The sequence below is a fragment of the Panulirus ornatus genome, chromosome 63, assembly GCF_036320965.1.
Source record: "Panulirus ornatus isolate Po-2019 chromosome 63, ASM3632096v1, whole genome shotgun sequence".
Lineage (NCBI taxonomy): Eukaryota > Metazoa > Arthropoda > Malacostraca > Decapoda > Palinuridae > Panulirus > Panulirus ornatus.
The window spans coordinates 2,835,771-2,861,362 of NC_092286.1; the positions used below are offsets into that span (position 1 = coordinate 2,835,771).

A 25,592-nucleotide genomic window follows, 5' to 3' on the forward strand; every position below is an offset into this window, starting at 1 on the left:
CATGAGAGTAGTTTACAGGGGTATCTACTAAGCTGTAAATGAGGGCTGTAGACTGGTGCATATGGGTAGTTTACACTGGTGAGTCTACTTCGCTGTGTGTGGGGGTGAAAACTGGTACATATGAATAGTTTGCGTTGGTGAGTCAACTACGGTGTACGTATGGGTTGTAGACTGGTGCACGAGAGTTTACAATGATGAGTCTACCTGAGTAAACTCTGCATCAAGTATATTTTTCTTTGACCCAAAGTTTACATATGTGTTATTGATGTAATGACTTGAAACTTTGAGCCAAAGTTCACATATGTGTTATTGATGTAATGAAACTTTAGAAATACATGATAGTGAGAGTGGGAAATGTGTCAAGGTGAGCGTGGATCCGATTTACCAAAAACAGGTCGTCCGTTACTGACACACACACACAGACACAGACACAGACACATACACACACACATGAGGGTGACTGGATGCATGATAGATTAGTGGGTCACCACAATTATAGTCAAGAAATATCTTAATCAAGAAATATAGCAGCGGGTCATTAGATGGAAAATGAAACAATTATTCTAGTATAAGAATGTATGTATATATATATACACACGCACACACACACACACACAAACATATATATTCATATATATAAATCTATACATAGCAAAATAACATAGTGGACTTATGAATAAAGAATTATATATACAACAAAAATAAACGTCACTCGGTCCTATATGTTTGACTTTTGACCTTCAGGGACAACAATAGTGAGACAGCAAGAGATGCACCACGAACATCCCTACTGTTATTTGGTAACAAGGAGGCTGACCTCATGACTACCAGCTTCACAAAGAGGCACCACTTTGTAGGTGCGTTCAACATACGTCGTAAGATTTGTACATTGATTATCACCCGTATCCTGTGTAATGTACTGCCCAGAGCAGCTATGGAAAACTGTGCACAGATGATGATGCTTGGATGTCCGAATCGCTGTCTCTCTGATCTCTGACGTCAGAGGTGACCGAGGACGAGGACGTGGAGGGCTCGGGAGAGACCTCCTCAGACGACGACACATCTAGCGTTGCTATCGTCGTCGATCGGAGGTGCCTCACGATGGGGCCTCTGATGGGGTCTTCCAACGTCGAATCTTTCAAACTGTTTACCTGAGCGACCGTGGCTACAGCGGCGGCAGCGGTGGCGGCGGCAGTGGCGGCAGCCGTGGCGGTCACCGCTGTGTCAGTGGGTACTCGGCTCTCATGCACGGTTGGCAGGATTCTCGGTGAGATCTTCCGTAGGTGCTTTGGGGTCTGATACTCCGGCGGAAGTTCTATGAGCTCCTTGGCCACTGCCCCATCACCCTGCTGTACCCGGCCGCTTATCGGGGTGACGTAGATCTGAGGATGACCTGGGCTGGCGTCTGAGGACGAGCCTGACGAAGGCGCGACAGGTTTCCAGGTCTCGCTCACGACGGTGAAGTAGGCCGGGGGAGGAGCCTCGGTGTTGATGACTTCGTCGTAGGTGGGCGGGTGGTCCTCAGGCTTCTCTGCTGACTCGCTAGGTCTCATGTTGGTCAGAACCCGAAGGCGGATCTGTAACGTCAACAACACATGTCAACACAGAGGGTTGTGGGGAATACATCAACACAACGTGTGTTGTACCTAACTACTACACCGACTGTACCTACCTACCGCAGGTATCATAACTACTTACTACATCTACCGTAGGTACCTACAACTACAACTACAGCAGATACCTACTGCATCTAATATAGGTACCTGCTACGACTGCTGTAGCCACATACATCAACTACATATACTCACTACATCTACTGTAGCTATCTGCTACAATTACTGTAACTACTTACCAAATCTAAGGTAGGTACCTCCTTCACCTCCTACTCCCTCCTCCTCCTACTACTACTAATTCTACTACTACCACTACTACCAGTAACTACTGTAGCTACATACTTCAGCCATTGTAGGTACCTACTTCATCTGCTGTAGATGCCTACTACAGCTACTGAAGGTACCTACCACCATTACTAGTAATCCTGCAACTTTATTAAACCATTGCCAATGTCACCAAAGTTTCTGATACAATTATGATCATATTATTACAATTACCAGTAATTTCAAGAGGTCATAACTAATAGTCGGTTATATGTCAAGACGGAAAAGTAAATTGTTCAATTATGCCGAACACATACGGAAAACTCAACGTGGACACAGAGTGGAGGGAGAGCAGAGCCACACCAGAGCAAAACAAGGTAGATGGACAAAGTTGGCATTACTGTGGGTATGCACCACACTATCCCCAGGTACAGAAAGGAGAAAAGACACATTAGCAGAGAGGCGACTGTGGTTTATTTTGTTCTAAGCGCACGAGCTTGAGCAATAGAGCTTAGAGCGGAAAGGATAAAGTTAGAGATATAGCGATTAATGTGGTTGAGGCTGGTAGTAGAGATATGGCGGCCGGGAGTCTGCGCCAAGGATATGGAGCACAAGCTGGCCGGAGTGCGGGAACTACCGACTCTCTCACTATTTGCTCCAATAATCTCGGCTGATTTGTTAGTGTGACTCACGTCAGAGCCAGTGTTGTACCCCACGCCAGACCTAAATGATTGAATGCAACTTACTCCAGGCATGATGTACCTCAGTGTCTCTCACTCCAGGACCACATCATCAACTGTACCGACTATGCCTCCCTCCAGACCTACTACACCTATACTTCATTCCAGAACCACGTCATTGACTGTGACTCACTCCAGACCCATGTCATGGACCAGTTCGCCAAGATGGGGCTGCGAGACAGGGCGGGATGGTAGAAAAGCCAATATGCCAACAGGAGAGGATCTCTGGCAGTAAGCTGAATAAATAAACAAGATCTCTGGTACGATATTGATTGCTGCCTTGTGGAAGATCTGTTGAGCTGGTTGGTAAGCGTAGCGAGGCGTGAGGGAGCAGCACTCACAGCACACACTCACGAGTCTTTGGATGAATGAACATCTGGTCGTGTGACAGGGGGAAGATCAGCCGTTGCTCGTGGCAGTTTGGTATTGGTACATGGTGCGTGTGGTCATGCTTAGCCCAACACCAGAACCAGACGCCACTTCAGTAAACATGCCGAAAGAAAAGCAACATACAAACAAAGAGAAAGATACAGCTCATACCCCTTCCTTGTGAGCCAGTCCCCCATGGGGCCATGAGCTTTGCTGACTTGATCATGTCCTCAACCTTGATTTATTTATAGTCATGTTATATATTTCACTGAGGGTGGGCATGCTGCCTGCCGTGCACTGAGGGTGGGCGTACTGCCTGCCGTGTACGGAGGATGGGCGTGCTGTCTGCCGTGTACGGACGAGCCATCACCCCTCCTCCTCCTCCTGAGGAGTCACGCGTCGCGCGATGGACATGTCCTTGTGTTGCATAACTTGAATTCAGCCGGTGACAGCGAATGAAAGGGCGGGGAAGGAAGGGGTGGTTACATGACGCTCCCACCGCTGGTGAGGCGAAACTTGCGTGATGATTGACATCAGTGGCAGATACACAACAATCTCTCTCTCTCTCTCTCTCTCTCTCTCTCTCTCTCTCTCTCTCTCTCTCTCTCTCTCTCTCTCTCTCTCAGGATGTTGAGCGGCATGTCCTCGCCCTACCTCATAGTAAAATTTCGTTACAGGTAGGTGTGTCTGTGTGTGTGTGTGTGTGTGTGTGTGTGTGTGTGTGTGTGTAGTTAGGGCACTCAACTCTCCCTCGATCATGCCGTATGATAAGAATCTGTTCCTCCGGCGTCGTGTCCCAGGAAGCCGTGAACGAACCAAGAAACAACTTCTGACAACAGACTGGCAAACCTGAGTGGCAGACACGACACTGGAGGTATGGATGGAACAGTTTGCCTTACTCAGGTGAAGCATGTGAGGGAGGTGTGCAGGTCACGAGCTGCAGATTCTCAGGTGAGAATGACGTCCTGTTGTACCCATGTGGAGGCAACGGTGACCGGCCGGCAAGAACTCCGGCAGCAGGCCAGATGTACACGAGTCTTCGTGCAGCAAGTGACATTATCACCATGTTCTTCGGCCTGACATCTCTGCCAAACGTAGTTACAGAAGCGGTGGCCGTCTGCTTTTCCTGATGACCCTCACGTCATTAAACTAGTCACGAATAACGAATCCTTGCACGACATGATTATAAAACACCGTTCGTGCAGCAGTAATGACGGTGAAGTGGCACTTTTAACCCAGAGTAACGGCTACACATCACATACAGAGGAGTGTTCGGTCAGGCCTCGTTCTCTCATGATGACATCAGAAACCCAGCCAAAGGCTCCGTCTGTATGAGCGACATGGGAGAGCTCTTGAGCTATTCTGGGAGGTGGTCAAACAAGATGAAACTATTTTAGGTGAGGACATACCATGTGCTATTTCAGGCACCGTTGATGCAGAGAACATTGGGGTGTTATACGACAGCTTACCACGCACTCTTTCCAAGCACAATGGATGCAAGGGTACACGAAATACGGTATGCAAGGACAAACCAAGCACTATCATAAAGAGGAAAAATGAAAAGAGAAATATATCAAGAGGTGAGGATTTCCACAGGAGGCTACAGGAAGTGTTGCTTCAGGAAGCTACAGCAGGTGTGAACTCCACCCCACCTTATTAGTATCAGTCAATTATATTTAAACAGGCGAGGCCTACAAAACCCGACATATTTTACTCGTTATACTTCACGTCGATCCATATCTATCATTCCTTGCATGTATGTACGGATGAGCATGCACGTGTGTACGAATGAACAACTAATGTTAATTACGAGAGAATAGCACGACCGGCAGATGGGAGAGCCGTCCTTACCTTACCACAAGCCATAAAAATATCTTCATTTGTTTCTACTACTCTTCACGTGATTCCTTCCGTCCCTCAGAAGTGATTAGGCTGTCACTGGATGATCGTTTCAACTAATTTTCCTCTCCATAAATTCACAGAACGTTGTAAATAAGAAGAAGAGAATCTACCACTTTTTCTTGCCTGGTCGGACAAGCCTAAGCAATGGCCGGCCTTACCTGTCGAGGCTGAGTTTTTGTGCCGGAGGTTCTGTGGCGGCAGTTGAGTGGCCGGGTATGTGCGGGGAGACGTGACCGCCATTGGTTCTTGTCGCTCGTGGAGGACAACCGGAGGTTCTGTCCCCTGAAGAATCATGGAACCTTGACACTGGTTTCTCAGTCTTCCTTTAGGATGATTCCTGACTCTGTATCCACGGAAGACTGGAACATCATGCGTGCCACAACACTATACTGAATCCTCTCTTCTCTCAGCCCATTAAGTAACTCACTGAGTTCTTTCCGTTCAAGGTTGACTAGGTTAGTTTAGGTTAGGTTAGGTTAGGGTAGGTTAGGTTAGGTTAGGTTAGACTAGGTTAGGTTAGGTTAGGTTAGGTTAGGTTAGGTTAGGTTAGACTAGGTTAGGTTAGGTTTGACTAGGTTATGAATATTCCTGAGCCAGAGTCTCATTCTAGTCGATCGCAGACTCTTGGTCAACAGTTGTTCATGGAAGGTACAAAATCTCTGTCTGATGTTACGTCATTGTAAAACTGACGTTGAAATATCTTTCAAACAATATGAAACTTACATGGAAGTCGAGAAGAATCACTCCGGACAACAAAGACATATCGTTAGCATGGCTTCTGTCGTGGACTTACACCTTCCTGAAACCGTCCCACTCATGACATACTCAAACTTTTTCATGCACGTCAGCATTTGCCGGCGACCATGCTACCATTTCTATAATAATGACTATTAAATAAAACATCGACTCTTATGAAATCCAGTTAATCCCTCGAATACTTCATCGCGACCCAAGGTCGAACACTACGTGCTGGTTCTACGAAGACGACGGGTCGAGGGAAGAGCGGAAATACACCTGGACCATCACGCGCACAACAGCTGCTGCAGATCCTGTGGCGTCCTTCAAGGAGGCCGCTGTGACCCATCCTGGTCCCGTCTGTCTGTTATTCATGCATTTTGCAGAAGTTCATGGTATGTGCTCCTGTTCTTACACATGTAGGGTACTCCTAGGTATGTAGGGATGTTCGTATGTATGTATGGTGTTCATGAGTGTAAGTGAAAAAGAGTGATAATGTTCTCCCTCTAGCGGCCACGATATGATCTAGTGCATTGCTGGGTCATCTTCATCTCTAATGATAGTCCTAAGTTTTTCTTTTGGTTTCTGAGTTACTCACAAGGGCTGACTGGTGTGTCCAAAATTGTAAAAAAAAAACATATTCTTACTGGTGAGTTGTGCGAATGAGTAAGTGTGTGTGTGTGTGTGTGTGTGTGTGTGTGTGTGTGTGTGTGTGTGTGTGTGTGTGTAAGTGTGTGTGTGTGACCAACATTTGTGTATTACGGGGAGAGAGGCTGCACTTGTGTTGCCTCGTCTCTTAACCTTGCATATATGTACCATATCTTTACTCTCTTATGTGTATGTACCTGCATGTGAATATCAGTATATATGTATTCATGTGATTACTGTATGCCACTGGGAGAAAGTTTTACGCTTGTGTGGTCCCGTTGCTTAACCTTCATTATATATGTATCTACTATATGTGTCAGATCTTGACTCCTACCTGTGTATGCACACATAAACCTCCCTCCCCCAGTCTAAGCCAGGTACCCATCTATCGGCCATCCCCGAAGAGAGGATGAATATCTGGGTTAGTGTGTTTACTTATAGATGTTTGAATTTGTCTGTAAATGTGTGTTTGTTTGTGTGTGTATTTTTTGTGCAAATGTGTATGTCTGTGTGTATGTTTGTTTGTGTGTGTATGCTCCTGAATTTGTATATGATTATTCCTGCATTTGCTTCACCATTATCATCCTCGTGTGTGCCTCAGGAGTAGGGAAGATCTGGCATGGCGATCAGGACATTTGATCTAGTGACCTTCTTTCGCCCTTTGCTGTTTTACTCCACACAAATTGCTGCCACCGCCACCTGGCCTGGACACTGGTTGAAATATTCCCAGAAAACCTGCGCAGTGACAGGCTCGGCATGAAGATGCTGCCTTGAAGCTGTTTCTATGAATCACATGGAGACGTGTGTGGCACTCCAAGTCACCTGTTGGAAGTGCCAGTAACACATGTGACTGACGGCCTTGGTCCGGCATCAGTGTCAACACGTCTTCTCTGCTCCGCATCATTTGACATTCAGGGCAGCGTGGTAACATTGCATCAAGAACTGGCTCTAAAAACTTTTGTCATCATCGGATCAGTGAAATGAAATCAGAAACTTTCACACGAAGGGGATAAGACCTACACTTGGCTAAGCTGAGCAAGCTATAGAATAAGGGGTGCGGGCTACTCCCACCTGGCCTCTTCTGCTCTCGTTTGGGCTTCCGTACTTCCAGCTGGCCTTTCCTCTCTCTCTCTTACACCTAAGCAGAGACACATCTCTCCTGTCAGCTCTCTGCGTCATCTGCCTCCCAAGTCTTCACCTGGTTTTCCCCTGCCCCCTTCAGCACTGACCTGGCCTCCCTTACCCACACGTACACTGCCATGCCTCCATCACACTTCATGGCTCACTTGTATATAATATGCTCCCCCCTTTAACACTCCTCTCTATGAGCGCCATATGTCCCCGACATGCCTTCCTCTAACGCCCCTTATCCTCTCCCTGATGCCACCCGACTTCTTGATCCTGCCTGGCCTCCCCTTACCTCACCCCTCTCCTACGTCCATCTGGTCCCTGTCACGACACCCTCTGATCCCTCCTTTCCTCTCACCCCACAAAGCAGCTTAGCGAATCCTAGTCATGTGGTGGTCGGGTGGGCGACCCCTGGCTCTGACCCACAGCCTCAGTAGGTGCCTGCTGCAGCGCACGTCCTCACACTCTCACAACAGTACTCACTCTTGTGGTTTCGCTTCCATGTACGTAACATGTGAGAACATCTCGCACCTGCTACATCAGTACTGATCGTCTGTGAACATCAGGTGGAACTTGATCACCGAACATGTCACGTTTCTGAACATCACATTACACTGGTCAATGTCGTAAAACACTGATGAAATTCAGACTGCTGACTGCTGAACTTCCCTGGACGTCACCTGTGATCATAAGGTAATGCTGAACACATTGGAGCGTCAGCGTAGCTTCTTTAAAGGACGTCAAGGTAAGTTTCTGCCGAGCATTTTCCTTAAGAATGAACATACGTAAATAACATCACTAAACATCATGATCATTACTGAGGGTAAATAACTTCACTAAACATCATGATCATTACTGAGGGTAAATAACTTCACTAAACATCATGATCATTACTGAGGGTAAATAACTTCACTAAACATCATGATCATTACTGAGGGTAAATAACTTCACTAAACATCATGATCATTACTGAGGGTAAATAACTTCACTAAACATCATGATCATTACTGAGGGTAAATAACTTCACTAAACATCATGATCATTACTGAGGGTAAATAACTTCACTAAACATCATGATCATTAATGAGGGTTACGATCTTTACCAGACATTGAGGGGATTACTGACGAACAGGGTCATTACTAGACATCACAGGCTTTTGTTGAACATCACGGGCCATTACTGGTCATAAGTCATTAACATCCATCATGTATAATTAGTGAATATTTGACATATCGCAAGTCTTTAGGGGTGTCTTAAATATAACGGTCATTAGTGAATTTAGGGTTATTGGAAGATATCAATACGAATCATTATTAAACATAATGAGTCAATACTGAACATCATGAGACAGTACTGAACATCATGGGGCTGTACTGAGCATTATGGGACAATACTGAACATCATGGGGCAGTACTGAACATTATGAGACAATACCGAAGATCATGGGGCAGTACTGAACATCATGGGGCAGTACTGAGCATTATGGGACAATACTGAACATCATGAGACAGTACTGAACATCATGGGGCAGTACTGAACATTATGAGACAGTACTGAACATCATGGGGCAGTACTGAACATTATGAGACAATACCGAAGATCATGGGGCAGTACTGAACATCATGGGGCAGTACTGAACATCATGAGACAGTACTGAACATCATGGGGCAGTACTGAACATTATGAGACAGTACTGAACATCATGGGGCAGTACTGAACATTATGAGACAATACCGAAGATCATGGGGCAGTACTGAACATCATGGGGCAGTACTGAACATTATGAGACAGTACTGAACATCATGGGGCAGTACTGAACATCATGAGACAGTACTGAACATCATGGGGCAGTACTGAACATTATGAGACAATACCGAAGATCATGGGGCAGTACTGAACATCATGGGGCAGTACTGAACATTATGAGACAGTACTGAACATCATGGGGCAGTACTGAACATTATGAGACAATACCGAAGATCATGGGGCAGTATTGAACATCATGGGGCAGTACTGAACATCATGGGGCAGTACTGAACATTATGGGGCAGTACTGAGTATTATGAGACAGTACTGAACATCATGGGGCAGTACTGAACATTATGAGACAATACCAAAGATCATTTGGCAGTACTGAACATTATGGGGCAGTACTGAACATTATGAGACAATACTAAACATCATGGGGCAGTACTGAACATTATGAGACAGTACTGAACATCATGGGACAGTACTGAACATTATGAGACAATACCGAAAATCATGGGGCAGTACTGAACATCATGGGGCAGTACTGAGCATTATGAGACCGTACTGAACATCATGGGGCAGTACTGAACATTATGAGACAATACTAAACATCATGGGGCAGTACTGAACATCATGGGACAGTACTGAACATTATGAGACCGTACTGAACATCATGGGGCAGTACTGAACATTATGAGACAGTACTGAACATCATGGGACAGTACTGAACATTATGAGACAGTAGTGAACATCATGGGGCAGTACTGAACATCATGGGGCATACTGAACATCATGAGACAATACTGAACATGGTCTCGGGACTTACACCACTCATAGCCCACGGACGAACACGACCCATGACACAAAATCATATGTTTCAAGGGAAGCTGCTTCCTCATGAACATGATGGCCACCGAATACTGTTAACCAAGGGACAGAAAGTTGCCTTTGTTTCTTGCCATGATGCTCCCGCTTGCCTGTGGTCAGATACGTGCATAAATAATGGACAGAATATTGATTATATCGGAAGTGAGTAAGTGAAGAAGACATAGTCACTATGTCGTCGGTCCATAACAGATGTGGTCATGTATCCTCGTACTTAGGGCGGAGGAGACCCTCTGGCGCCACAAGAACTTGCTTACCTGTCTGTGGAGGGTGAGGAGACTGTGACGCTTGCAGTACCAGTAACAAAAGTGGGCGGCGGAGTAGAGGAGGAGCCAGGCTACCAGCACCAGCTGCCACTTCTCCTCTAGGATGAGCACCACGATGATGAAGATCCAGCCAAGCACCACCAGGAAGGCCAGCACCGCCCCCACCAGGCGCCAGCTCATCAGTCGGGACTTGCAGGCCGGGGGCATACTGCTGTCAGAGGCCTCCGCTGGGGTCTCTTGGTCTCTTCTCTCTGTCTCTCCTGCCATGTTTTGACACTATTGCTCACACGGGATCTACTCCTCACTGGTCAACTGGATTACTCTACCTGCGTTAGGTGATGTTTTATTGAACGTCAGAGTTTACAGGGAGCTTCCCATTCATACCAGGCGGTAGAGCATACGACAACGTCCTTCCGCTGTGAAGCTTCGAGACTGACTGGCCACAGGTGGGTTGAGACGCTCGCACCTGCGGGAAGAACGCATGCGCAGTTAGTATGACACTGACATGTTGACATTCACATTGCATGATGTCATGCACACTTACCTTTCACGTAATGACATCTAACGCCATATATATATATATATATATATATATATATATATATATATATATATATATATATATATATATATATATAGTGAGACAGACAATGAAAATTTCGGTTGCAGTACTGGAATGATTGAAGGCAAAAATTTCAATGAACGGTTGTTATGCACGAACGATGGTCGTCGACAATATTTTTTCAAGGTTAATCATCACCATCATGAAATAAACTCTGCTCTTACTTTCCACAATAAGCAACACATGAAGAAACTAAGCAAAGATTTTTCCTCGAAGAACAAGTGTTCGGTTACTGATGAGACCTCGCTAAGGTGGGAAACGGCGATGAGGAATAAGAGAAACGTGAATCATAACGTGAAGCAGTGAGACACACCCTCAGAGATGGCAATAATGGCGGTGTCTGGTATAAAGAGAAATAGCGTAGCAGAATTTAGGTCCTAATGTAGCGTTACACAGACACAAGTCCTTAAAGTGTATACGGAAAAATTTCCTTTCTCGACAAGTTACTGACCACAGAGAGATCAACACACCAGCAATATCAAATCTTATCATTATTGGTAGAGTGAAGGTGTCAGACATGATATACGATGTTGACATAATAATCATATTATGCTTAAACGTGACTACATGATAAATATGACCATAAAGAGAAATCTAACTTTATACCACGCAGATTTTTGGTGAGGAAGAAGATTCTTCAGGAAGGGATAAGTGGGAAGACGCCTTCTATGGGTGGCAAGTTACCTCCTTGGAAGGGAACAAAGGACGCATGTCTGAGCAGCCTTCTCGAAAGGGGTTGGAGTTACTAATGGCGTGCCTAAGGTTTGCTCCGAGGGCCATTGCTCTTCTTGGTCTATATAAATTATTTGCCAGAAGAACTGGACCCATACCTGAGTATGCTTACGGTTGATGCGAAAGTCACGCAGGAAGAGAGAAGGGATGATCATTGCATCGACTTACAAGGGAACCTTGAGAATTTCGAATGTTGAAAATTGAACCGAGTAAATGCAAAGTATAGAGGATGTGTAACAATGAAACAAAGCAGTAAATGATCTGCATAAATCTGTGTGTGAAGAGAGACTTCGAAGTCAATATCGTACCCAACCTTTCGCCAGAGCCCCGTCTTGGGAGATAAAGGAGACAGTTGCCTGTAAGGAAATATCAGAATCGCATTCCAGTCTACGAATAAGGAAGTATTCAGGAAGCTGGTCAACATTGTGCTACATTAGATCAAATCTTGATATGCTTTTCAAGTTTGTTCATCACCCTTAAAGAAGCACAAATGATATTAGATACTGTCAGGGGGAAGCCAACAAAGAAGGTGCCAGAATTAAGACGGATGAGGAACAGTGAGAAAATAGAGGCCATAAATTTGTTCACCATGTAAGGAAGAAGAGCAGGGGTGACGATCACACTCGTTAAGCTTAGTAATGAGACTGAGATGTCAACAATGGACAGTTCTTTGAAAGATACAAAGACAGGACAACTAGAAACCAAAACACGAAATTAAGTAAAAATCTTGTAAGAAAAACACGTAAAGAAATGGTTGTATATTATGGGAGCAGTACATGAGCGGGATGAATGTAGTGATGAAACTGAAATTTCCCAGTATACACCATCTTACAATGTTGTATGATAGTAAAGGAAGTACAAGAGAAGGAGCTCCACAATTGTACGATTCTCCGTACTGTACAAATAGGTAATTACAGACAGGTTATTACACAATACGAGACGTGCGTTTAGTGAGAAACTGGATATGTGACTGTCGGTAACCCTTCAAGAGTGGGTATCATATATTTGGTAACTTTCCTTACAGAAGGATATGGAAGGAATGAGAAAAGAGATTTGAGATTCGTCATTAATGATGTGGTTGTTACATCAGCTGTAGAAGGTGACAATAATTCTTAATGTAACGCCAACACCAAAATCGTGCAACCTCAACCCGAAATGTGACCACTCGTGCGGCAGTTCACAACAGTAGGAAAAATTTAAAGAATCTAAGATCGTTTGAGAAAATAAGGAGGGGGATGTACATCTTAACTGACACATGCACATACTGTCTGTCTAAGCACTTACACACAAACACACGTGGACGAAAAAATGTAAACGTAACATATACTACGTGCTGGTGAGGAGGTGTTGTCCTCACAGTCAATACAGTAAAGAGCAGCAGTTGTTGCGGTCATAGCCACACCTGTCATAATGTTCCTAGATGTTGTTGGTGTTGACAGAATGATACACATAATGGAGAAGGTTTGGGTTTACTGAGCACTTATAACAGGAAACAGAAAACCACAGAATCTTCGCACTGAGGAACAGTGAGGCACAGAACAGTCGTGGCTGTGTGGCATGACGGAGCGAGAGGACGAGTTATGGCGTCGCTGACGTATACCTTCTGAGAATAACAACCTGTGATGAGGGAGCTGCGTCTGGTAACTGTTGATGATCAGGTGATTCCTGAGTGAAACGTCTGTCCAAACTGTCGGTCATCGACAGAATCGTTTCGTTACTTGAAGTGTGTTTTCTGTAGTAGGAGTGAGTGAAGGCGTCATACTGACGTCATGCTCTATGACCACGACCAACGGAAGGTCTAGATGAGGGTCAAGGTGTATGATGATGACTGCGTGACTCATGAAAGATCTTCGTTATTGACAGATAAACATTCTATATCTAATTTGTTGATACTCGTGGCCATACCAGGAGTGACACGATTAAGACCATCGAGAGGGAAAAGGAATGGCGTTTGAACGTACACCAAGACCAAAAGGTTCGACGTAAACACCAACAGTAGTAGTGAAAAATGATGAAGGAAAAATGAGCGTGATCATGTGGGGTCATGATTGACGTCACGACCACTTTTACTGCGAAAGTCAGGGTTCAAAGGACGTTCCTCTCCTCAGCAGCAGCAGCGGTGGTAACAAGAGTCCGCCACCCCGTCAGTGGCCGCCGTCCGTGCTGGTCATCAGTATACACAGTGTTTAGCGTCGTTACTGTCGGCCACGTGGGTCGTGGTGCAGGGCTAGGTGACTGTGTTGTAGCTTGACAATACTCAACGCAATTTCTCTCATGCGCCTCCTCTGCCATGCATTGCTCCAGTTCTGCAACAAAAAGTGGTCAAGCATCCACGGGCGTGCGTCACTGCAAACGTCAGGCACCACAAGTGTGTCATGCTAACGTCAGGCCCCAGAGGTCTATGACGAGGTTATCTGGTCGAGGACAGTAACTGTATCTTGCATTACGGATATATATAGAAATGAGAACGGTATAGTGAAGTAGAAGAGTCTTCCCCATCCACCTCCTTCTCTTGCAGCAGGGACACCATGTGGTACAGACAACATGCTGGCCTGGGAATCTTACACTGGAAGGAAAACGACAAACACATTCGGGTCTAATTTCAGCCGCCGGATCTCCGATCAAGAGGGTGAAACAAACATACATATTGCATAGTTAGTTTTGAACAAGGTTATTCACTTATGATGAATGACATGAGATTATTAGTGTATTCATGATTTAGAACTCTGATAGTCTTTGTACTGACGGTAACTGGTGGTACTTTATTCCAATGTTCTAAAATTTGTATCTTGAACAACATTTGCTCATATAGATATCATATCTCTTTCCCTTCAACATCACGTCCTTACATCTGGTTTTTGTCTCTCTCTGAACGTAAATAAATTGTCGAGTTATGATAGCGAGATTATCAAATTGTCGCGTTATGATATCAAGATTATCAAATGGTTTGAAGATTTCTATATGATTTCCTCGGAGTCTCCATTTCTTGTTTATAAATGATTTCAGATTATATCTTTTTTTCATTAAGTTAATTTCTGAGCGACGAAATTAGTTTTACTGCTCTTCTTTGTACTCGTTCTAGTTATTCTTCGTCTTTTATAAAGTTTAGTGACCAGAACTGAATCGTGTATTCTAGGTAAGGTCTGACCAGGGCAATTTAAAGAGTATGATGTCTCGTTATGTAGTTTGTATAGCTAAATATGAAACCTAACGATAGGTAATTCATTACGCGAAGGATTGACTTATGTATAGTAGGATGTTACTGATTATCATTACAAGATCTTTTCAGTTTTGTATATCTGATGATGCCTTAACCAACATATTCCACTTCTGTTTCATATTATTATCAATAAACGGCTCACTTGGTATTTATGTACGCTGACCTGCCTTGACCGTGGATCTGACCGCTGTATTAGTAAACCTCTCTGAACCATCAAACTGTCAAGTCACCATCAGGCATCACGTGTGTGAAGCAGTGATGGTTCATCATGTGTGTGAAGCAGTGATGGTTCATCATGTGTGAAGCAGTGATGGTTCATCAAGTGTGTGAAGCAGTGATGGTTCATCACGTTTGTGAAGCAGTGATGGTTCATCATGTTTGTGAAGCAGTGATGGCTCATCACGTTTGCGAAGCAGTGATGGTTCATCACGTTTGTGAAACAGTGATGGTTCATCATGTTTGTGAAGCAGTGATGGTTCATCATGTTTGTGAAGCAGTGATGGTTCATCATGTTTGTGAAGTAGTGATGGTTCGGGCTGCACCATGTTTGTTGAGGGAGACGGTGATGCCAAGAGCAGCTGTACCCTCCCGGGCTGGCATGCAGGCAGGTAAGCTGGATCGTGACTGAGACACAAGGCCGATGCTTCTCGTGCCTGGCGTTCCCGATGCTCTCATTCATCCTCAGAGGGAGGGACAAGCGGCGTCCTGGGCCTCATCCGGGTGAGAGGTCATTCTTACTGCTGGTTTTTGCTGTAAGTTCTTCACACAGAGAGAGAGAGAGAGAGAGAGAGAGAGAGAGAGAGAGAGAGAGAGAGAGAGAGAGAGAGAGTAAAAGGATCCTCCAGGGGCATCTCTGTCTCTACGCTGTTATTCCAACAATATCTATTGACATGTAAACATCTAAGTGCGTAGTTTGCTTCTTACGTTTTCTTCTTTTTCTTATTTCTTTTTTACACAATAGAATAAGTCTCCAACTAGACCTGTCAGGATCCTGCACCTTCCACTGTGCTCACTTCCCAAACACCACCTCTGTCAGCCATCAACATCTGCCTAACCAATTACCTCACCACTCACACCATCTTAACCACGTTCATTCACGTAACCATCCACACCCCCCTAAACCACCTCCACCCAACTCTTCGTTCGTTTTGCCACCTAACCATCTCTTACTACCTAATTACTCCACTATAACCATCGCCAGTCACCTCTCCATCCATAAAAACATCCATATATTATCCCTCATGTCCTACACACTCCAGCATGTACGTCACCCATCCTCACCCCAGTCGCCAGGAGCCACAGGTCCTCACCCCAGCCGCCAGGAGCCACTGGTCCTCACCCCAGCCGCCAGGAGCCACTGGTCCTCACCCCAGCCGCCAGGAGCCACTGGTCCTCACCCCAGCCGCCAGGAGCCACTGGTCCTCACCCCAGCCGCCAGGAGCCACCGGGTGCACTGGAGGAGCATCCTGGAGGGGCAGTGTTGCTCCAGTGTGCTGTTGTTGCCAACACTGAGACGTTAGGGTACTGCAGCATCCGGGACGCCCGCCCGTCCACCCACCCACACAAGCCTTGCATGATCCATGAAAACAGTTGTAAATATCTTTACGTCCTTCGTGCTGCACTTTGAACCGTTGCATGATGGAATCGTTGTACAGTAAAGATTCTAGCAACACAAACTCTTAGCAGAAAACCTTTCATAATCGGAAATAACTTAGAAACGAAACATTTCATAAGACAACTGATTTAGAATATCGGGTCAGGAAGAGTCACTTGGAAAACATGCAAAAGGTTCGATTATCTTGAAAACACTTCGGTTTGTATGGGAATTTGGGTACATGCATGTAGGGAATGGTTATGTGTGGGGTATAGGTATATAAAGGGTTATGGGTAAGTGTGGGATATGGGTATATAAAGGGGTATGGGTATGTGTTAGGTATGGATATATAAAGGGGTACAGGTATGTGTGGGATATGGATGTATAAAGGGGTATGAGTATGTGTGAGCTGTGGGTATATAAAGAGGTAGGTATACAAGCGAGAGTCAGTGTGGCCACGCGTGAGGAGTGCAAAGCGTACATTACAAGGAGCAGGTGTTGTTTCATCAGATTATAGTAACCTGGGGACTGGTGCCACTCACTCACTCTACCAGGGAGGTAAACATGACCACTACGTCACAACTGCTTTACTGGGGACCCAGCAAGAACTTGCGGTGAAAAAATGATGGTCGGAGGGGTGAGCGGCAAGGTCATACCAGACGGTCGAGGTCAGATAAGGTCACCCCAACCGGTCGAATTCACACGAGGTCACACGAGGTGCGAATACCATGCCCAGCGTGGGCTTGACCAGTGACGTGGGGTGCGGCCGTCGCAGGTCACAGTCTTCAACACACGAGGCATTGTGGTCACTTCCTACAGTGACTATCACTGACTGATGCATGTATAATGAACTGAAGATAACTGTCATTATACACACACACACATGTACTCTCTCTCTCTCTCTCTCTCTCTCTCTCTCTCTCCCTCTCTCTCTCTCTCTCTCTCTCTCTCTCTCTCTCTCTCTCTCTCTCTCTCTCTCTCTCTCTCTCTACCGTAAGAACAAACACAATCATATGATAAGTGAAGTTAGCGTCTTGGTGAACCATAGCCCAGCCCTGCACTCTCACAGTAGGAAACTTTTACAGCCTAGGGTTATCTAGAACACAACCGAGACCAGATCAGTTTTACCATCGTATCACATGGCATTAGGTTTAAGGACAGGATTATTGTGTCTCTGCTTATCAGTTGTCTGTAGGTTTACCTGCATGAACTGAACTACTGCGGCCTACACTAGACAGCACTCTCGTAAGATTCACTTTCGTATCACATTTCTTTTCTTTTTTTTCTTTTTTGCGGTGTATAAGAGAGCCATAGTGGGAGAGTGCAGGCATCTTCCAGAGTTAAAGGTGCGCTGGAACACTGGTGACAAATACGTCAACAAGAGAAGCTCTTGGTCCAGTGGAAACCTGGGAAAGCTTCTTGGTATTCTGGAAGGGACGCGGGAGGATGAGAGGACAGACGGGATACCATAGCATCAAATATGCAAGCAGGAAGCTGCTGCAACCCACATTATCATGTTCAGGTGTTACGTTAGGAACAGGAGGAGGAGGAGGAGGAGGAGGAGAGAGTGACAGGGAGGCTGTCTGAGGTCGTAACACGCACACACACACACGCTGAAGGTCGAGGAAATGATAGTTTCCATAAAAGAGGAAGCAATCAGAGGGTTGTGCCTCCATCACACGACTGGAATAACAGGCACAGGAAACAAGGGTGGTAGGGTCTTGCAACTACTACGGGTACAGCATTGAGAAGACGGAGTTGAGGAAAGAACCAGCACCGTCCTGGGGTTCAGGAGGCAGCCAGGGGAAGGAAGGTATCCCAAGGCGATGTGGAAGCGACGCCTTGATGAGTGGATAGGAGGCAAGGGTACGGCGAGAGGGGCTCTGCTGGTGATTAATGGCCAGGATTAGTGAGGTCAGGCTCAGGGCGAGAAGTAGTTTCAAAGATTGATGGTTACGTGGAGAGAGAGAGAGAGAGAGAGAGAGAGAGAGAGAGAGAGAGAGAGAGAGAGAGAGAGAGAGAGAGAGAGGTTGGATGACGAGGTATGTCAAAGGTGGCTCCCAGTTCTAACGGGCCGCGTATCTCTGCCCGAAGCTGTTGCCTGTGCTCACTTATTGACATATAGTCAAGATCAAAGAGAGGGTTACATGGGAGTGGGGAGCTCCGGTTGGAGAGAGAGAGAGAGAGAGAGAGAGAGAGAGAGAGAGAGAGAGAGAGAGAGAGAGAGAGAGAGAGAGAGAGAGAGAGAGTAAGAGAGAGGAAGGAGACATCTGTACAACGCTGGTAAACAAATACAATAGTTGGAGAACAGGATGGGGGACATGTTTAGGCGAAGGGTAAGGGAGACTGGAGGGAGGGAGAGTACAAGGCAAAGGAAATTTAAGGGAGGGAGAGTGGAGGGCAAGGAAAAAAGGGGGGGGGGGGGGGTAACTGGCAATAGTTGAATGATGAATATGATGTCAAGGATGATGTCATAATCAAGCACGACGTCGAGGGAGACATCTCTCACTCGCCATGTGTCCAGGAAGACATCTAACACTAGCCAGGTGTCCAGGAAGACAGCTCGCCCTTGCAAGTGTCCAGGAAGACGCTAGGCGACTCAGTGTCCCAGGATATGCTGGGAGTGTGGCTAGCTAGACCTTGAGGGAATGTATGTACGTACACTGAGGTGTTTGGGGAGGAGGCGGCGTCCTGCTCGGCTCAAGGGCACAACGAGGGGCCCAGAATTCTTGACTGGGAGGAGGAGGAGGAGGAGGAGGAGGCCGCCTCTGCTGTCAAGACCTAGACACTCGAGTCTTTAAGAGCCTTTCCTCTTGGTAACTGTGGGACGGTCTCTACCTGGTGGGACATAATCACAGGCAGCCCATGAAGAACCTTTGGCCACAGAGTCCAGTCTATATTCTGAAGTCCTAACCAAGACAGTGAGGCCTGAGGACATTCATGTTGAGCTGAGTAATTATGAGAACAAACATTGGTGGGAACCTGATGGGATTTAACCGTCTAGACCACGTTGCTCATGGATGTGACAGGAAGGGTATTCGATTCCTAGTAATCGAACAGTCATTTCCCTATTAGGGTTGATCATATCCGTACTGATAATACCTCGAATGACCCCTGCTGTTTCTGAGACACAGTCATGTTCTACTAGGTAAACACCTAGCATGGCAGACCTCTACTATCCATCTCTGGTGACCAGATCTTGAGTGGACGTAAAGTAACAAAACGTGTCATCATTTTCGATGTTTTTTGGAACTAAGTGCGACCCGTCCTCGAGGGCAGGTGAGACGCCTGGGGAGGCGCTGGCCTCTGGTCCAGCAGCGCGGGATGTGCGGCACAGTTGACTAACTTGTACAACAATTCCAGAGGGTCATTATGTAAGTAGTATAAATGCTGTTCAGACGATAGGGTAAGTAATACAAATTCTACTTACATGATCTTGTATGTTACTAACTGCTATTCAGACTCTATGACCTAAACAGGTAGTAAGTTGTTTAAGCTGAGTTACAAACTGTATTCAAGACCACTTTTTGCGCAGTCTACTTGAGAGGACGAGGCGAGGACGAGGAAGAAACAAAGACATAAGAAACAGAAGGACTGGTAGGCCCGCGGCTGGTGCAGACTGACGTAAGTTTGTATAGAGTCTGGAGAAGATGGAGGATAAAGAATATACGAGGGTGTAGGAGAGGGCAAGAGAGAAGGAGGAGAGCGCGGAGGATTAGAGGATCGGTTTAAAGAGATGGAATATGTACGTACTGAGAGAAGATAGAGGAGGAAGGGAGAAGGAGTGCCAGAGGCGGGGAGAGGATGGGAAGGCCAGTCGTTAACGATGAAAACAGAAGCCAATGAAGAAGTGGCGGAGGGTCCGGCTGTCCCAGGTTGTCTAGCAGGGGAAGGCAAGAGGGGCAGGAGGAAGAGTATCAGGATGTGGGGAAGGAGGAGAAAGGTTGAGCAAAGAATAGGAATTCGAAGCAAAGGGACAGAGGAACACGCAAGAAGCAGCAGGAGAGGCGGAGACTAACGGGCGGGCTGGTGGGAAGCCAGTAAGAAGATAACGCCAAATAAATGGTATAAATAAAAGAATAATAACAGAGTCAAAGTAAACAATCTGAAGTTGGTAAAGCTGAGAGGAATAGTGACATATAAGAGACCGTTAGTGAGATATGTAGTCGCAAAGATAAAAAATGAAAAAAATAAATAAAAAAGATAAATCTAAACACCTGAACAAGAAAGGTTATGGGCAGACCAAGGAGGAGGAGGAGGAGGTGGTGATGCTGGGGGTAGTGGGGTGGGTGCTGGCGGAGGGAGTGGTCGGCTCGGGACCAGTTTTTGTGGCTCAACGACAGGAAAGCCGCGCTCCTCAACCACTCGGGAGTTCCCCGCCGCACCGCGCGCTGGCCCCGATGAACGCTCGCGGGGAAAAAAAGATGTTGTGTGCGGCCAGCTGCCGCTACAGGCGAGGCGGGTGTTGCTACAGACGCAGGGAGGCACGAGATCTACGACTGCAGGAGCTTCAGGTTGAGCGCCCACATGACGATGATGGTCAGGTGAGGCTGGCCAGAGTAAACACGTTATCCTTCCATCCTTTGCTACCTACAGACACACACACACACACACACACACACACACACACACACACACACGTGGTGCCCTGCAGTCATAAACACCTTAGTTATGTAACTTTATACAGCGATAAACAACTCTTGGCAACCTGAAGAGTAAAGCTCACTCGCTGATAATAACCTGGAGGAATTCCACCTTAAACTTAGGGAGTCGTAGAGGATGTTAAGCCGGCCAGGAGGAATACTGATGATTTCTACTAATAATAAATTTTAAGAGAAACTCGAACATAACTGAAAGCAATGGCGGGGAATTTCTGTGAAGGAAAAAACGAAAATTATTTACCATCAGAAATTACTTGATTTTATTGCAGCTTTCAAGCTTACAGAAGCTTCCAAGCTTATCGAGATGTCAAAAGTTACTGTGAGGTTTCTAAGCTTGCTGATGCTTCAAGATATGTTATCATCCAACTTTCCAGTAACTTCCATCGTTACTTACTGAAGTTTCCAGTATCGTCAAGACTTCTAACCATGATGAAGCTTCCAGACTATAATGATACAGTATAACTACTATGTTGTTCACAACTTGTTGCAACACTGTTGAGCGTTATCTCTGCCGGTCATCTTGCGTCTCTGACCTCTCTTGCCACACCCATGTCGCTGACCCTTCCGCCACGCCCACCTTGTAGACCTACCAACCACGCCCACGTTTTGGATAAACCCTCCCACACCCATGTTGTACTCCTTCCCAGTAGTCAACATTACCCGGACAAAATAGACTGTAAAACGAGAGACAAACAATACTTACTATTACACCAGTGTAGCCAGACCGCACTCACAAGACGCTCTTCAGTTTAGGTCACCAAACTTGATCAAAGACAATATCAAACAACAACAAATACAAAATAGGACAACAAAACTAATTCCGACGCACAGAAATGAACATTAGGAAGAGAGACTTGGAAATTTACATATTTTTCTTTTATCTAAAAAAAACGAAGACTCCGAGGCGATCTAACAGAAATATTCAAAATGATAAATGATTTTCATAACATAACTCACGACAATCCTCTTCTCTTTAAATCAAGCGATACAATGGCCAGAGATAACAGTGTGAAGTTCCAGGAAGGAGGTGTAATGATAACACACGCAAACATGTTGTCGTCAGTAATGTTATAGATCATTAGAATAAACAACCAACAGATGTTGTTAACGTGAAAACTATCAATACCTTTAAATAACATCTAACCAAATACTTTGATTAACCATTTATCAGTCAATACGTCTCTTCGGGAAGTACAGTTTAATATGGATGTATTTCAACTTTTTTTTCAGATTTGAACCTTCTTCCCAGAGTATCCGGCTGTCTACATTAGATCAAGCTATGTTTTCTATTCATCCTTTTCTTATACAGTTTCCAGTTCATCATAGCTCTCCGCTGGACATGGCGTCCCTTCATAGATATTCTTGTGCCAACTGATGCGGCGGAGGGAGGTGTATTCTACTTTACTGAGTTGTTCCTCTCTCTGTCTGTCTGTCTGTCTCTCTCTCTCTCTCTCTCTCTCTCTCTCTCTCTCTCTCTCTCTATATATATATATATATATATATATATATATATATATATATATATATATATACAGACTACCAAGTCTTCGGTTCTCCTTTCCATTTACTGAGCCCAAGTTTTAGATCCTCCTACAACAGCCACGTAGCTACATTTCAGAGCACGTAAACCATGGAATCAGTCCTTCTTGCTGCCTCTGTCTTGATCCTGAGCGGCACCTGCACCTGGCCTGGTTGCGGGGTTTTATTGACGCCTCTCCTGCGCCACCCATGAAACAAAACTTCATTTTTCTTTCCCCATCATATAATTTTTCCTTCCCCATCATCTGAATATTCCTTGGATATGAATGAAGTGACGTAATAGCTTCTGTTTGTTGGCCTCTGTGTACTATTAGATACCTTGCAAACTTAGACATGGTTTCTAAGTATTTCGCTCTAAATGCAGTGCGACATGAGTACCGGAAATAATCTTCAATATTTTGTTTGCTTTAAAACGCTATTCAATAACTATGTTGCTTTACGCGTGCTGGTCTGCTGTCATTTGACGTACTCTTATATCACCTCACACACCAAGACATGACGTCATTTCGAAACACTCCGCCCGTGTCTCCAGCAACGGTGGTCACCAGCGCCTCACACACTGACTCCTTGTTCTCCTTGTGTTGACAGTTATTGCTGGACTGATGTAATGTTATACTTACTTCCGGTGTCTAACACATTCATGACGTACTTCAGCTATGGAAAGTTCAGAAACATGACTCCGACGTATCATGTCTAACGTGAAATGAAATTAAGCTAAAGTGAAGTAATATTGACAAATCATGAAGCAATGTCAAAATCTGATCGAATGAAATATGAATATTGGAAGGATATGTCCTTGGAAGATGGAAAAAATAAACTGAAGATGTTGAAACGAGTGTGTGTGTGTGTGTGTGTGTGTGTGTGTGTGTGTGTGTGTGTGTGTGTGTGTGTTGTGGCGACCTTGGGGCCAGGCTGCGGTCACGTTCCTACCTGGAGAGTAGACCGTCATGGAAAACATGAAGACCAGTGAGGTGAAGGCTTGCGTATGTTTATGTTCGTTGGCTTCAGTGTTTTATATAAGCATGTCCTTGTTGTATGTCCTACTCGTATGCTGAATGAGAGTGTGTTTAACTGTGTGTGAGTTTGAATATTGTAAGACCATGTGTGCATTTGTGTGACATTTGTAACGTTGTAGATTGTGTGGGACACGCGTGATGTGCGCATGTGTGTTATCCTTGTGTGTGCATCTGTATGTAGGATCCATAGGTTCGTTCACGAGTACCCGTCACCAGCCCCGAGTGGGTCAACAGCCGTCACCAGGAGGGCTGGGTCAACACCCGTCACCAGGAGGGCTGGGTCAACAGCCGTCACCAGGAGGGCTGGGTCACGCACAACACCATCAAGGCAGACTGCCCTCACATGGTCTCGCCCATGACTGTCGTACTCAGACATGCAACACAACCCAACTCGACAAGTGTTATGTACGGGTCTGGCCTCGTTATACATGAGTGAATGGTAGTGTTAGCAGCCACGACCGTACGTACCAACATTCCTCCGTGTGATATACGAAATGATAATGTTTGAACTCTTAGTGCATCATTGTATTGTTAATAGTTTACCGTATGTTTATGGTTTGTTGTATTGTTAGTGGTTTATTATAATGTTAATGATTCATTCTTTTGAAACAATCAGGTGTGTATCTTTGGTTTGTTTGTGTGTATGTACATGTCTTGGCAGGGAGAATGCCAGTGAGAGTGAGGGAAGGAGAGTAGCAGTGAGACTATATACAGGAAGTACTGCATCCATACACGTCCGGCCGTATCCTGCAGGACACCAACATCAAGTCTGCCGCGTGGTAGCCTCTCTCACGTAGGAGGTTTCGTCAGGAGTCTGTGTATCACACATCCAAGAACTCTATCTAACTTTCATGAGATAAATAAAATCACTTGTAGAGAAAAGTTTTAATATCAAGATTGGATTATCGTCAGATTATGTAACACTAGGTTTGTGCAGTGGAAGGTTAACGTACATCAGGAAGTTTCTTCTCTGTCCAGCATAATGTGTGACACTGGCTGACAAGCTGCAATGTTCATTACTTCAATTTAAGGATGAAAATGTCATTAACTGCGAGCTAGAGCATACGACGACCAACAACTTGTTTCTTTGTGACAGAAGACAACATTCACAGAGGATAATGTGGGAGCAAATATTCGAAAAATATTTAAAGTTATTTGTTGCAAGAAAGTAAACATACGAACATTAACACATGACTAGAGGGAGGGTTTGTGAGGCTCAGCTGCTGGCTCACCATAACCACAAATTTGTGTGGGAAGACCTGAGGAACCTGAGGTTATGAAAGAGGGTTTGGTAGGCTTGTACTTTCCAGGGTGGAGCTCTTCACCTGGAGCGGGAAGGTGTAGACCAACGGGTGGGAGAGAGACAATAAACTGGGTAGGGAGAGGTAAATGAAAGAAGGGGTAATGTAAACTGAGGGAAGAGGAAGTCTGTGGAGGGGAGCACCACCGTGAGGGATGGTTGATGGAACGTGGGTTAGGTCGGACGACAGTGGCAGCGAAGAGAAGGCAGGGAAACAAAACAAAAGAAAGACTATCATGCTAGAGGGGGAGCGTCACCATGTGAAAAGAGAACGAATTATGGGAGGTGGTGGTGCTACCATGAGGGAGGGGTCGTCACTTTATTCCAAGCAAAAACAGTATTCTAAATGAATCAAGAGTTGAAGATAGGGAAACTTCTGTATCCAAGAAACATGAAGATGGGGAATGATATCTCACCTCCTCCTGGTTACGGAAGAGGAGGGAGGGATGATGGGGAGGGAGGGAGGGAGGAGATGGAGAGGCAAGGAGGAACAAAGCGGGAAGTATGGTGGAAGACAAAAGACCAAAGACAAAATATTTTCCATAGGAGCCTGACCCCCAGAACATTAATTGATGTAACAAGCTGACGAGTCAGTCACCCTGGGCTTT

At 45.4% G+C, this 25,592-nt stretch overlaps 1 protein-coding gene across 2 annotated transcripts in view; it reads right to left on the reverse strand.

Annotated features, from left to right (window-relative positions):
- Positions 1-564: 564 nt before the first annotated feature.
- LOC139746071 (uncharacterized) overlaps positions 565-25,592 on the reverse strand; it is a 44,205-nt gene continuing 19,177 nt past the window's right edge. For both annotated transcript variants that reach the window (XM_071656916.1, XM_071656917.1), the window contains exons 2-3: positions 10,292-10,766; positions 565-1,577 (exon numbers count right to left, since the gene is read on the reverse strand). In XM_071656916.1, coding sequence (XP_071513017.1) covers positions 933-1,577; positions 10,292-10,567 — 921 coding nt within the window. In that variant the 5' untranslated portion in view covers positions 10,568-10,766 and the 3' untranslated portion in view covers positions 565-932. The remainder of the gene's footprint in view (positions 1,578-10,291; positions 10,767-25,592) is intronic.